Source organism: Equus asinus, chromosome 4 (assembly GCF_041296235.1).
Source record: "Equus asinus isolate D_3611 breed Donkey chromosome 4, EquAss-T2T_v2, whole genome shotgun sequence".
Taxonomy (NCBI): domain Eukaryota; kingdom Metazoa; phylum Chordata; class Mammalia; order Perissodactyla; family Equidae; genus Equus; species Equus asinus.
The window spans coordinates 30021030-30033514 of NC_091793.1; the positions used below are offsets into that span (position 1 = coordinate 30021030).

Here is a 12485-nt window from a genome sequence, read left to right on the forward strand (position 1 = left end):
ACTAAGCATCCAAGGAATGCTATTCTTCTTATCATTTTTATTACTGCTTCATTTGGAAAAGAGTAGAATCATAGAACCAGTGAAACTCATTGAAAGCTTTTGCATGTGCCAGAAAAGCAAGTGGCCGCCACTGGCATCACAGAACTTAAGCTTAAATGGACTACTTGTGTGTTTAGGAGTCAGCAAGCACAGTTTCTTGCTGGTTTCCAAATTTTTGGTTGTCCACTTATCCTTGTCTTGCCCTATCTTGTCTTGTTTTGGGGTTTGCTATCTTCTTCCTTCTTGGTTGCTAGTTTACCCCTTTAAACTAATTGCCTGTTCCCTAAATCACAAATATAAAAACAGGGTTGGTTAATTCTGTCATCTACTTGGTCCTTTAGACAAAGTTTATCATAACAAAAATTTAACATTTATTCAGGAATAATACATGTACACATTCAGAAGAATCACATTCAAGCCTTCCTTTCAGATTTTTCTCATTCTTCATTGATCCTTCAGCATCTGGCATGCAATAAAGATACGTACTGAGAACGCATACTTCAAGAAAGATATCTTGAATTGCCTTCTTTGAACCTTTCCTTCTTTGCCACTAGTTTTGGAAGGACATAGATTGGTTTTGTTAAACGGAATTATAGGATGTTTCCTATCAGTCTCCATCTAGACAGCTTTTCAACTCAGCTCTTTTCTTACATCCCTCTCAAATCTATCTCACCAAGATATTTTGCTGGCACAGTTTTCATTTTATCTGCTCTATTTGCAAAAACAAAATGACTATACCCTCATGTTTTTGAAAGTGGGTAGACAGCATCATTAGAAGCCAGAAATGAGGGTTTATTGTTCCAGAAGCTGGAATCACAGCTTGCAAAATGTTCTAAAATAAAATATTTCTAAGAATATTGATTTCCCCCACACCAATAAATATTGAATAAGAGCTACCAATAAGCACAAGATGCATGCAAATATAAATACACGGTGTCCCAAAGTTTTAGTGAAGTTCTGAGTTTTAATAAACTCAGAAGTATGAATGCTACAAACTTACAAAAACATCATTTGAAAGGTTAATCACTTACATACTCATACTTGTTTTTACGTTTGAAGGTGAATTTTTAATCCTAAATTTTTGTTTCAGTCACTCTGCAGATGAAATTTTTTAAATTAAATTAAAAATTTATATTCTAGGGGCCGGCCTAGTGGTGCAGTATTTAAGTTCGCATGTTCTGCCTTGGTGGCCCAGGGTTTGCTGGTTCGGATCCAGGCGTGGACCTATGCACCGCTTGTGCTGTGGCAGGCGTCCTACATATAAAATAGAGGAAGATGGGCACCGATGTTAGCTCAGGGCCAATCTTCCTCAGCAAAATGAGGAGGATTGGCGGCAGATGTTAGCTCAGGGCTAATCTTCCTCCAAAAAAAAATTATTATTCAAGATACGCAATTCTAAACAAGTGCAAAAGAAATGGAAATAAGTTTTCAAATGATGTCTCTTGCATTTCTAAGCATTTATAGTTCTGGAGTTAAGAACGCCTTAAAACCTAAGAATTTTGGGACACACTGTTATTAATTCACTTTTTTTCCTTTAACAAGTCTTTTTCTCTGATATGATCATATAATTTTTTGTTTTCATGATAGGAAACGTTTCCTTTTCAGTTTTGAATGTAGCACATCTCAGAAGATAAATTTCGCAGTTGCCAATTCAAAGGCATTGTTTAGCAACTGCTTGCATAATAAACCAATCTTTGTCTCTTTCTATAACACATCAAAATGTATTTCTATTGGGATTCCTCTAACATACTCATCACCAAACTGTAATCCTGGAACTCTGTTGAATTTGTTTACACTTTATCTGTTATCGTCACTTAGGGCCCAGCTGAAAGTCTAGGTAAAGAAAGAAAATGTGAAATTTCTTCCATGAAGAATATTGCAAAACAGAGATCAAAGGCACAATATTGCTCCTCAACTTGTGCAATCTAAATCAGTTTACAATTAAAGAGTGATTTTAATTGTCAAACTTTTAAATTTTATTAAATGTTTGTGGCAATGCATCAAATGAATTCCAGACCTATATAAATACACAGGCGGCTGTTTGTAATTTGCCTTTTTATCAGTTTTGAAAGAGCACAATGTACTTCCTGCAACTTATTTTCAGAATTTGCATTTTATCATCTTTGGCTATCCAGTATATAGTATGGAGTACTTGAGTATCTCATTCTTTGAATTTTCATTTTTGATTGTAAATCAGATGATGTCTGGCACTTTTCTCCTTTCTCATTTTTCTCTTCTCTCAACCTCCAGGTTTACTTGCTCCCATTTCTTCTTGGCTCTAATAATAAAATACACAAAATATCTTAATTATATTATTTTTCAGTATTCTTCAGGGTACCAACATTTCGCATTTCTTTCGCTATTACTTACCATAAATCTAAAGGCAAAACAAAAACTAACCTTATTGTTTTAATTCATAAATTTTCAAAATGCCTTTGAAACTAATTCCACATCTTTCTAAAGCTTACTGTGTTTTGAATTTGGACAGAGGGATGGAAAAGAATGGAAATAATACTATATATAAGGCTGCACCATGAGGTACCCAGAACGAACAGAATGAACATTCCATCCTTTGGAGACAGGCACCTCCAGCCACACCAGCTATATCCCTTATCCGAAAAGACACATGGCCTCAAGGGAAGACTGACAATGAGAATGACATCTCTAATGGCCTTCAGGTCCTTTCCTCAATTCCCATAGGCACATTCTCCTCTCCTATTGCATTATCCTCATAGCGTCTAACAAGATTCCCAAAAGGCTTCTCTAGTCGATTTACACTTCTGTGGCCTTGGTTCCCAGCTATTCCTTAGAGGAATAGACTAGTGGCAGCTCTTGTTCTCTGCCTCCTCTCTCCAGCAGTCCCTCTGCCTACTGGGAGATGCTGATTTCACTCCTCTGTGCCCTAACAGGAAGTGCAGAGGAGGAAACACATGCTAATCTTTCTCGCTCTGTTCTGGTGATGACAACAATTGGAAAGGATAAAAGTTTGGGGGTTACCAATTTCTCAGTCTAAAGCTCAGACAAGTGAAAAAGCTAACTTTATTTTGTCATAACTGTTTAATTTGACTCTAACTCCTCCTTCCTCTTGATATAAAAAACTTATCTAGTCCTTTGCGCATAAACTTGATCCAATTTAGTGATTTCTTTGTTACTTCACGTTTACCTTTCAATCACATTCAGATTTGAAATTCTTTCTCATGGTTTTTCTCCCTCCCCCACCTCCCTGCTGCTTATTCTAATTTCTAGGGTTGGAACAGAAGAGAATAGCTACAGCTAGAAAGAGAATATTGTCTCAATGATATTGGGTCTCAACAAGGTCTGGGTCACGTGCTGGTGAATGGTGGCCCAGCTACCGTCATCTAAGGCTTCTCAAACTTTATTGTGCATCCTAATCACCTGGGGATCTTGTTAAAGTGCAGATTCTGATTCATCAGGTCTGAGAAGTACATTCCACATCTCTAACAAGCTCCCAGGTGATGTCATTGCTAGTGGTCCTCAGACCTTACTTCAGGTAACAAGAGTTTGATGTTTGGATGATGGCTTGGTTTCTAAATGGACTCTCTGGCAGAGCAATCTGTCAGAATTCAGGCTGAGTCCTCTCCTCCAATAGGGCACTACCACAAAGGCATCTTTCTGATGCTATCCCTTCAGTCCCAGCCCACTGATCCTCTCTCCCTTGAAATTCACAGGAATCTGTGATGCCTTCCCAAGCGACAATGGAGCATGGAAATCTCAAGAGGCTGTCTCCAGTCCTCTCATGTTAGACATGGCTTGCCCTCCCCCCAACCCCACCACCAGATGGCAGTGAGAAATTTTCTCCAAAGTTTTTCCCTCTAGGTTGCATGTGGGAAGTACAATGCAGATCCTTTTTACGCTCAGATTCTTAAAAGCTACAAGGGGAATTCTATCATTGACCTTTCTACCCCTAGGGCCTGGCATAGTTGGGGGTGGTGGGAGAAGAGGAGAAGGGGACTAGGACTGAATAAGTAGCTCTACACTTTGTCTGGTCTCTTGCTACCTCTCCATATCCTCCTCCTCACTCTGCAGATTGAAAGAAAAAAGTGGTTTTTTCTGCTCATCTCCCCTGTCACATCCCCCTTCCTGTGCCACACATGAATGCTAGGAAGTGACTGCTTCCTTCCCCCAAAGCCTTCTGTGATTCATGTTTAACTATCTGGAATGGGAGGGGAGAAGGCTGCTGGGATACAAGCGCAATCACTGGGACAGGAGCAGGGGTGAAGAGCACATCCTTTAATACTCCAAGTAACATCCCACCCACAAGGAAATCATAAAAGAAAAAGATGTGGCTCAACAATTTGTGGTTTTATCCAGGACTTTCATCAACATTTCATCTCCTTCCCCTCAATATTAAGTGAAATCACATGTGAAAACCCACACAGAGTTAAGAGAAAATATACTCAGATAGCACTGTAGCAGAGTTCTCTTGCAGTACAATATGGTTTGGGAAGAGATGGGGGGAAAAATGACTCCAGTACATAAGTATATGTACAGGGCTGCATAATGCATCACAGCTGTAGTCAAAAGAGTTTGGAGAAATGCTGCTTTAGAAGATCTCAGCTATTTCTTTTAGAAAGGGGACAGTTTGTAGTCTGGATGTGTTCTAGTTCATTCTGAGAAGTTCTAGGACAAGAGCTTATAGATTTCAGGTGATTCTGAAAGTTCTCGGCTACTGATTTAAGTAGGAACTCCCTATCTAGAAGTTTTTCTGAAATGTTCAATTTTCTGAGAAGTAACTGAAATCATTTTATCCTGTGTGGCTTTCCCAAACCTACTGAGCCAGCCCCAAAATAAGCTGGGAGACCAAGCTTTTAAGTGAATCACCTGAGGTTGGGTCTGCCACCAACCTCCACCCTGGGGAAGTTCTATCCCCACACCCTCCCAGAGCACAGAGCACAAGAGGAGACCACAGTCATTCTGAACCTCCCAGTCTCGAAAGTTCATCTTAGGTGCCCTGTCAGTCTGCACCAGCCAATATTCGTCTATGATGGATACAGTAGGGCTTTAATATTTTGTGTCAAAATACAGTTTTATATATTTCCTTTGTAGTTCAACAAAGAGTGCATCTTAACTTATTATATAGTTGCTGCAACTCCTATGCTTGTAGCTAAGGAGAAAAATATACCTAAAGATTTCTGATAACACATAAAAATGGGTAAAGGAGAACTACAATGAAACAAAGTCAAATTAAATTGCTGGTAGGCAAGATATCTACTAAACTCCAAGTAATTGTGCTCATATGTATCGCGAAAATTTTCTAAAATGTTCCTTGAGCTTAAAAACTTGTTATTCATTTTCAGAATTGTATGATACATTAAAATCACTAGTAAATATTTACCTGTATATATCTTTTCAGTTTTTGAATATGTCTTTGAAAAAGGAATTCTTTTTCGCCAGGCTGTACCATTATATGATGTTGACATATATTTATCTGAGGAAACAAAGGAGACTGGAATTAAATTATTGTATAACTTTGAAATCATATTCCAGGAGCATATCAATGTTATAAACATCTCAGAGGAGAGCTATTCTCTAAGTAGTTCATTTTACCATTTCAAAGCTAAGGCATCAGGGCCGCAAGTGAGCTTATGAAGACCATTTAAGCTGTCAATGAACAAGGTTAACACATCTCTTAATTGGCTGTCCAATTCTTCAAGAACGCCTCTCTCCCAGGAGGCTAAGCCAGAGGAGAGTATGATATCTGAATGTGACCCAAATATTTCATTGCCTTGCTTTACTATGATTTTCCACACAATTCTGCTAATATTTGCAGAGTTTAAAAAGAAAGAAAGAAAGTAAAATCTAGGAGGTACAGCCCAATCCCCTTTTCCTTCCATGAAGTGACTCTCATGATGGCAGTGATAGCTCCACCATAGTGAACTCCCTGCCCCAGGAAACGAAAGCATGTATACACTGACTTGGCCCTTAAATATCTACTTTCCTCTGACAGCTCTGTATTTGAACTATTATCGAATAATGCTGTATTTGTGTTTTCAAGTGTTACTATGCAGCTGTGATTCTCAAAGCATACTCCATACTAATCCCAAGAACTTATTTTCTTTTTCCCCTATGTTGGCATTTGCACTAACGGTGCAAAAGCAATAGTGAATATAACTGCAGCCACCTTAACACAAATCTAGACAATGGCACCAAACTCTTCTGGTAGCCATTCTATTTTTCACAGTCATCCACTCACAGTAAAATGATAATACAATTAGTAATAAAATAATAATAGTAACAAATAAGGTTAAAAGCCTATTTCACCAAAGGATATCTTTATTTTTATATGTAAATCCAAACATCATTCTATTCTAAAATAAATAGAAGAAAAGGCGAACCTCTATTTAAACCGTAAAAGAAAGGACCTAAAGAGATGTAGAGTTTTTACTTATATTTCAGAGAGTTTACAACATTCTGAACTCTACTAACTAGACTGTGTACACAGGAAAATACAAACACGAAATTACAGGGAACTCAGTGGCCTTTTGTCAAGTTGAGAAAACCGAAACCCAACTTCAAGAGCAAAATTCATCTAAGACAGGAAGAGAAAGAGATGTGGTTCCCTCCTGCCTGTGCCTTGTACTTCCTGACATGTACTATGACTGCCTATTACACGATGAAATGATTTAGAAGCAGTCTGTGCATCATGGGGGAGATGAGAGGTTGTCGAAAATATTGCAGTTAACCCCTAAACTAACCCTTTCAGAAAGTAATCATGAAGGTCTAAAGAAAAGCCAAGGCACTAGCCTGAAAGTGATAATTGAACAATGCAGTTAGTGGAACAAGAAAATGTCAACTATTTGAAAACAATCCTCAAGAGTGAAATAAAGCTACCTGGGGCAACAAAGATCAGTGCTCTGAGACAAAACTCTAGGGAGGTTGAATGTCAAGCCATCTGCACCCAACATGTCTCCTACCATATCCTTTAAACCATGTGTACTCCTGCACATGGAAGAAATCCTCTCGCTAGTTTTCTAAGATGTTATGGGGGTGATGGCCTGGAGAAAGAAGAGGAGGGCAGGTAGCAATGAAGATGAGTTAGACCATCAGGAAATTCCATTGGAATGCAAACCACAGACATGAGTGAGCCATACAAGTAAAGAAACTCACCTGGACAGAGGTTGAGTTTGGGTTCCTTGGTAACATCGACTTTATTGTAGGACCCATTTCTGGGCCTGCTGCGGGGAGGTGCATTCAATGAGACAGTCCTGACGGCATCTCTCTGAACATGGATATAGGATGCATTCTCAGCATTTCTATTTTTATTATTGTGATGGTAACTCATTTTATTTTGGGGATTTGGGGTCTGTACTGCTGTAAAAGAAAGGGGAAAGGGAGTGAGGGATAAAATAAGCTGGTTTCACACCCATAAATAACATATAGTCCTTAAAGTGTTTGGTAGCACAATGCAAGACAACAAAGCCAAAAGATCTAAGTTTATAAGGGTTCGTGGACATCTAAAGTTACATGCTGAACAACAGTGATTTGTTTTTTGGGTAGAAAATATTATTTGCTATTTAACCTCTTTTCAAATTACAATTTAGGAATATCTAATAGATAGACACTTTACCTCTCCGCATTCCTGGGCCAGGAAAGTTCTTTGGTTCATTATAAATCCATTTTCTTTTTTTCACCCCTTTAAAATGAGGCTTCTTCACTGGCTGCACGTCGTTCACTTAAAGAAGATACAAATTTTTACAGTTTTTTAAGAGATGCTTTCATCTGAAAATTACTGTAGGTGCTAATTGTTATCTGTGCATTCACATGTCAAGCAAGAGAAAAAAATAAATGCACCAACCTAGTACTTTACTTTCTAGAACAAAGGGTGATTTATTTTTAAGTACCAAAATAAAAAATCAGTCTTGGAAATTGATAGATAAGAAAACTTTCAATAAGCAGTGTGTAGGTTCTTTTAAAAAGAACATAAAATTACATTCCAAAAGTAACCATTTATCTCATTATAATGCTATTTTTAAGAAGTTTTAGAATTATTTTGAACATAAACCTTCTTGTACCTTTTTAGCCAAAACCACTACTTTTAAGAAGTTGGATTAATGTAAAATACTTTTAGTGAATTTTACCTTATTCTTTTAAGATCATAAGAAGTTGAGTGTATAGATAGTTGGGTGAAACAAGACTGAATAATCAGAATTTGTAAGTGCTAAGATCACTAAATTATTCACTTTTTACTTGCATATTTTTCCAATGAAAATTTTATATGCATGCTCCATCTTCCAGAAATTTCTAAAGTGCATCTCTCCAGAGGATCTTAAAACAATTTGGTAGAGAGAGGCACTCTGTTATTTCTCTATGTGGAGATCCTGAACATTCACAAGTAATTACTGCACAGAGAAAATGAACATCAAGTTCACTATGCAGATTACATTAGCTCTCTATGGTGGACCAGCAAATCTCTCCGCCCCAGCTCTGAACTTCAGCTTCAGCTTTAAGCCTTTAGTGAAGCTCTGATTCACCACCTCATCTCCAAACATCACGTTCCACCCTTACTCTCAAGCTCCCACTCGTAGGATTTGCAAACTATATTTTTAACTAGCGTCACTAAATGAGCTTCTTGGGGGTAAACCATCGTGGTTCCCTTCAGTGCTTAGATGTGATCAAGAATATTACGGGGGTTCGATAAATGAAATAAGGGAAAGAAGGAAGGAGGGAAGGAAACAGAGGAAGATTCGTGAGTCTTAATTGTATCAAGAGAGGTAGCTCAGAGCACTTAATGGCAAGGAGAAGCCAAATCAAGAAAAACAATTCAAAACATAATAAAACCTGTCAATGTATCCCACTATGGGTGAAATTTAAAATGCCAGACTAATGAATCTTCCAATAAGGTAGTATATTATTAATTTTAATACTGAAATTAAACTAGTGGGAAAGTATATAATTTACTAGGACCTACATTACAATTCTTTTTCAGAGTTAGTAGAATATTGTGTTTTTAATTCTTAATCCTGAACAATTTGTAAACCATACTTTTTTAAAAAAATTATATTTCAAATAAGCAAAACAAATCCATGATAAGGCAAATATATCTAAGGCCAAAAAAGTGATAGAGCTAATATCTCACTTGAAGAGGGGTCCTCTCTGCACTTCATACTGATATTCTCAGTAGCATTTAATACATGCATTGTAGGTACTAGTCGGGTGGTTAGGGAACGCTTTGGATGAGAATTGTCCTTGTTATCTTTTAAAGCAAATTAAGAAAATAAAATATCAATATTAGTAAAAGAAGCATTTCAGTTGGTATTTCACTTTTCAAACATTATATGATGGGCATACCTCTTTAATATGTATATGTATATTAATTTTTAGAATGTATCACTGAAATTCACTACGGCATTGTTGTCCCCAAATTTGTCACTAACAAAACATTAAAAGTCCAGAAATACAGTCACTACCTTCAATATGTAAATTATATATTTGTGGCAATATTTTTAATACCTCTACACAAAAGAATGAAAAGGTTATCCATCTTACATCAAATGTGCCAAATTAAATTGCGGTCCAAGAAATATTTAAAATGTAACAACTTTCACTTGTTGCCAGCTTTTGGAGCAGGACTGTCCAATAGAGCTTTCTACCATAATGGAAACATTCTAAATCTACACTGTCTGAAATGACAGCCACTAGTCCCATGTGGCCATTGAGTATTTGCCGTATAGTTAGTGCCCCTGAAGAGCTTATTTTTTTATTTTATTTAATTTTAATTAACTTAAATTTCAACAGCTACATGTTATTTGTGGCTACCATTATTAGGGTAGTTAGAGGTGTGGTTTTTTTGATGGATTGGGCAAAACTTTTCCACCTCTGAGTAAGAGAAAGAGAGGAAAAGAGATTTACATATAATTTTCCATAAGAATAATTTGATCTCTAGTGCCTTTTCCTGTTCTTGAGAACATCAATTTAATGGTGGGGAAAGCAGTAAATGAAATTGGTTAATCTTTGGATGGAGAATATGTGAAGTCCTCTAATTACAGGGCTGCTGCACTTTTAGTCTGTGACTGAGAGAACTGCCCAGCAGACATACCAGCTGGGGGATTCTAAGCCTAAGGGCAGCATAAAACTATCGCAGATGTTTTTTATTATTGTATCTTTTGATTATTCACAGACTACAGTTAGTAATAATTATAAAATGAGGAAGTCATTATGAGATTAATACTCTTTGCAGTATTAATATGTATAGCTTCACAAAGCTTTCTAAGAAAATTCAATCAGGATTTGAAGTGGGAAAAAAAAAGCCAAAAACAAAAAGACTTGATATTACTATTTAAGAGAACTAATAACTTTAGAGCTGGCAAGACTCCTAGAAATTATGTAGTCCGACAGGCAAAGTTCCCTGATAAGGAAATTAAATCTAAAAATGATAAAGCCACATGGTCAAACAATTAGGGAGCAGCCAGGACAGGGCACGTAGGAATCTTTGCCTCCTATCTTGTGTATTTAGTGTATATTTTTATTTATTATCTTGCCTCTTGTATTCGTTTCTACAACATTCAAGCTTTATGTTTAACTTATCTATCCAAATTACAAATGGATCAAAATATAGAAGGTTCTTTACCTTTAGTATTTGAACATGTTGACATGGTGATTTCTTTCTCTTCATTTAAAGCTTCATTTTCATCTACTCCAAGAAATATAATCCTCTGTGGAACATAACAGTCACCTCCTACGACAATACCTTACTGTCAGTGGCAATGATGGCAGAAAGTCGTACAAAACTATCTTTCAATAACAGGATTATTCTCCTCTATAATATCTCTTTTGCCCACTTTTGTTTAAATACTTTTTGGTGATACCATCCCCATCTCTATACACATCACATATGTTTCGATTAATACATGTGTGTATATATATATATGTGTGTGTGTGTACGAATATATAGTATGTACTCTTACATACAGATAAATGCAAGAAAATTCACATAGTCAACACAATTAATTTTCCTTCAACATATAACAATCTTTATTTCCACCCTTTAGAGATACTCAGAGTAAATATAATTTATCTTCCATATATCTTCAGACATATGAAAGTAGTTTTTATGTTCCATAAAGGTCTTCCATTTTCCCAGATAAATATCCATAGTTGCTTTAAATACTACTTATATACATAATTTGCAGATCCTTCACCATACAAGTCACCCTTTCTTAAGACAAAATATTAGTTTCAAGTAACCTCCTATATAATGACACCCAAATGTGGACCACCCTGTACAGAAATCAGTGGACATTTATGGAGCGTTTGTCTCTATGTCAGACACTCTGCTGAGTAATTTAAATGACTTATCACATTTAATTATCTTCTTATACTACTTCTAATAATTCAATGTAAGTTTACCTTAGCTATTTGGTAGCTGACACACATTACTGAATCATTTTGAAAACCGCGGCCAACAAAAAATACTTATTTTTTCCTCACAATGTGTATCTTGTCAGGTCTTTCCCAACTTGAAGAAAACTTACCATTAATGTCTTGAACTTAAATGCAAGATTTTATGTTTATCACAGTTCAAGTTTACCTTACTAAATTTGGCTCATTGTTCCAGCATATTAACTTCCAGCCATCTTTAAATTTTATAAACATCTCAATTCATCCAATTATTCAATTATTTAAACACAAAATCATTTACTCTACAAATATTTACTGAGTACACATCACATGCTAGACATTCTAAAACAGAGATTCATCTACAGCAAACGATTATATACAGTTCCAGGCCTCAAGGAGCTTACCTAACAAAGTCAACAATTAAAATGTCAAAAAACTTTTGATGAAGCAAAATTAGTTACAAGATAGAAATTTCAGATTCATTTATTATATGGTGATGTATTCAGAATCAATCAGTAATAAATTAACTCACCTCCATTTTCGAAAGCAGCAATGTCAGTCCTTGGTTTCCTATCCAATGATGCTTTTATCTCACCTTGCCTTTCATATAGGCTAAATTTTGTCGGAACTGTAAGACCATCCCCTAGAAGAAAAAAATTACCCCATGGAACCATGAGATGCTTACATAAGTTTATGATACAATTCATGAGGATGGTAAAAACCCTAACAGTTAACGCAAGTATTGTTTCATAGTGATATGATGAACAATAAATTTATAAATACATGAATTTTAAGCAAACTTTATAATTGTCAGGAAAGCAGCAAACAAGTTTATTTTCGTACGTGGATAATTTATCAAACGGCAATTTAAAAATGTAAGCAATCTAAAACTATTGTGTGTGTATAATATATTTAGTTTATTTGATGTGTTTTTCATATAATGAATTTTATATTTATTTTATGTCTATTCACCATGAACAAACTGAGTAAAAATATAAGAGACTACTATTGATTAAAAAATGCTAATTATACTGTCATAATTGATTCTCGCCATTTCCCCTATACATCTCTAGATAGTTTTCTTCTAA

General features: G+C 36.0%; 1 protein-coding gene across 2 annotated transcripts in view; it reads right to left on the bottom strand.

The window, feature by feature from the left end:
- Positions 1–1995: 1995 nt before the first annotated feature.
- Positions 1996–12485, bottom strand: part of C4H12orf50 (chromosome 4 C12orf50 homolog) — a 34812-nt gene continuing 24322 nt past the window's right edge. Inside the window, exons 7-13 of one of the 2 annotated variants that reach the window (XM_044743736.2) lie at positions 11930–12040; positions 10628–10735; positions 9137–9253; positions 7628–7732; positions 7168–7371; positions 5396–5488; positions 2292–2317 (exon numbers count right to left, since the gene is read on the bottom strand). In XM_044743736.2, the coding sequence (XP_044599671.1) occupies positions 2292–2317; positions 5396–5488; positions 7168–7371; positions 7628–7732; positions 9137–9253; positions 10628–10735; positions 11930–12040 (764 nt within the window). Of the gene's footprint in view, positions 2318–5395; positions 5489–7167; positions 7372–7627; positions 7733–9136; positions 9254–10627; positions 10736–11929; positions 12041–12485 lie in introns of both variants that reach the window. The other variant, XM_070508510.1, reaches the window with a different exon arrangement.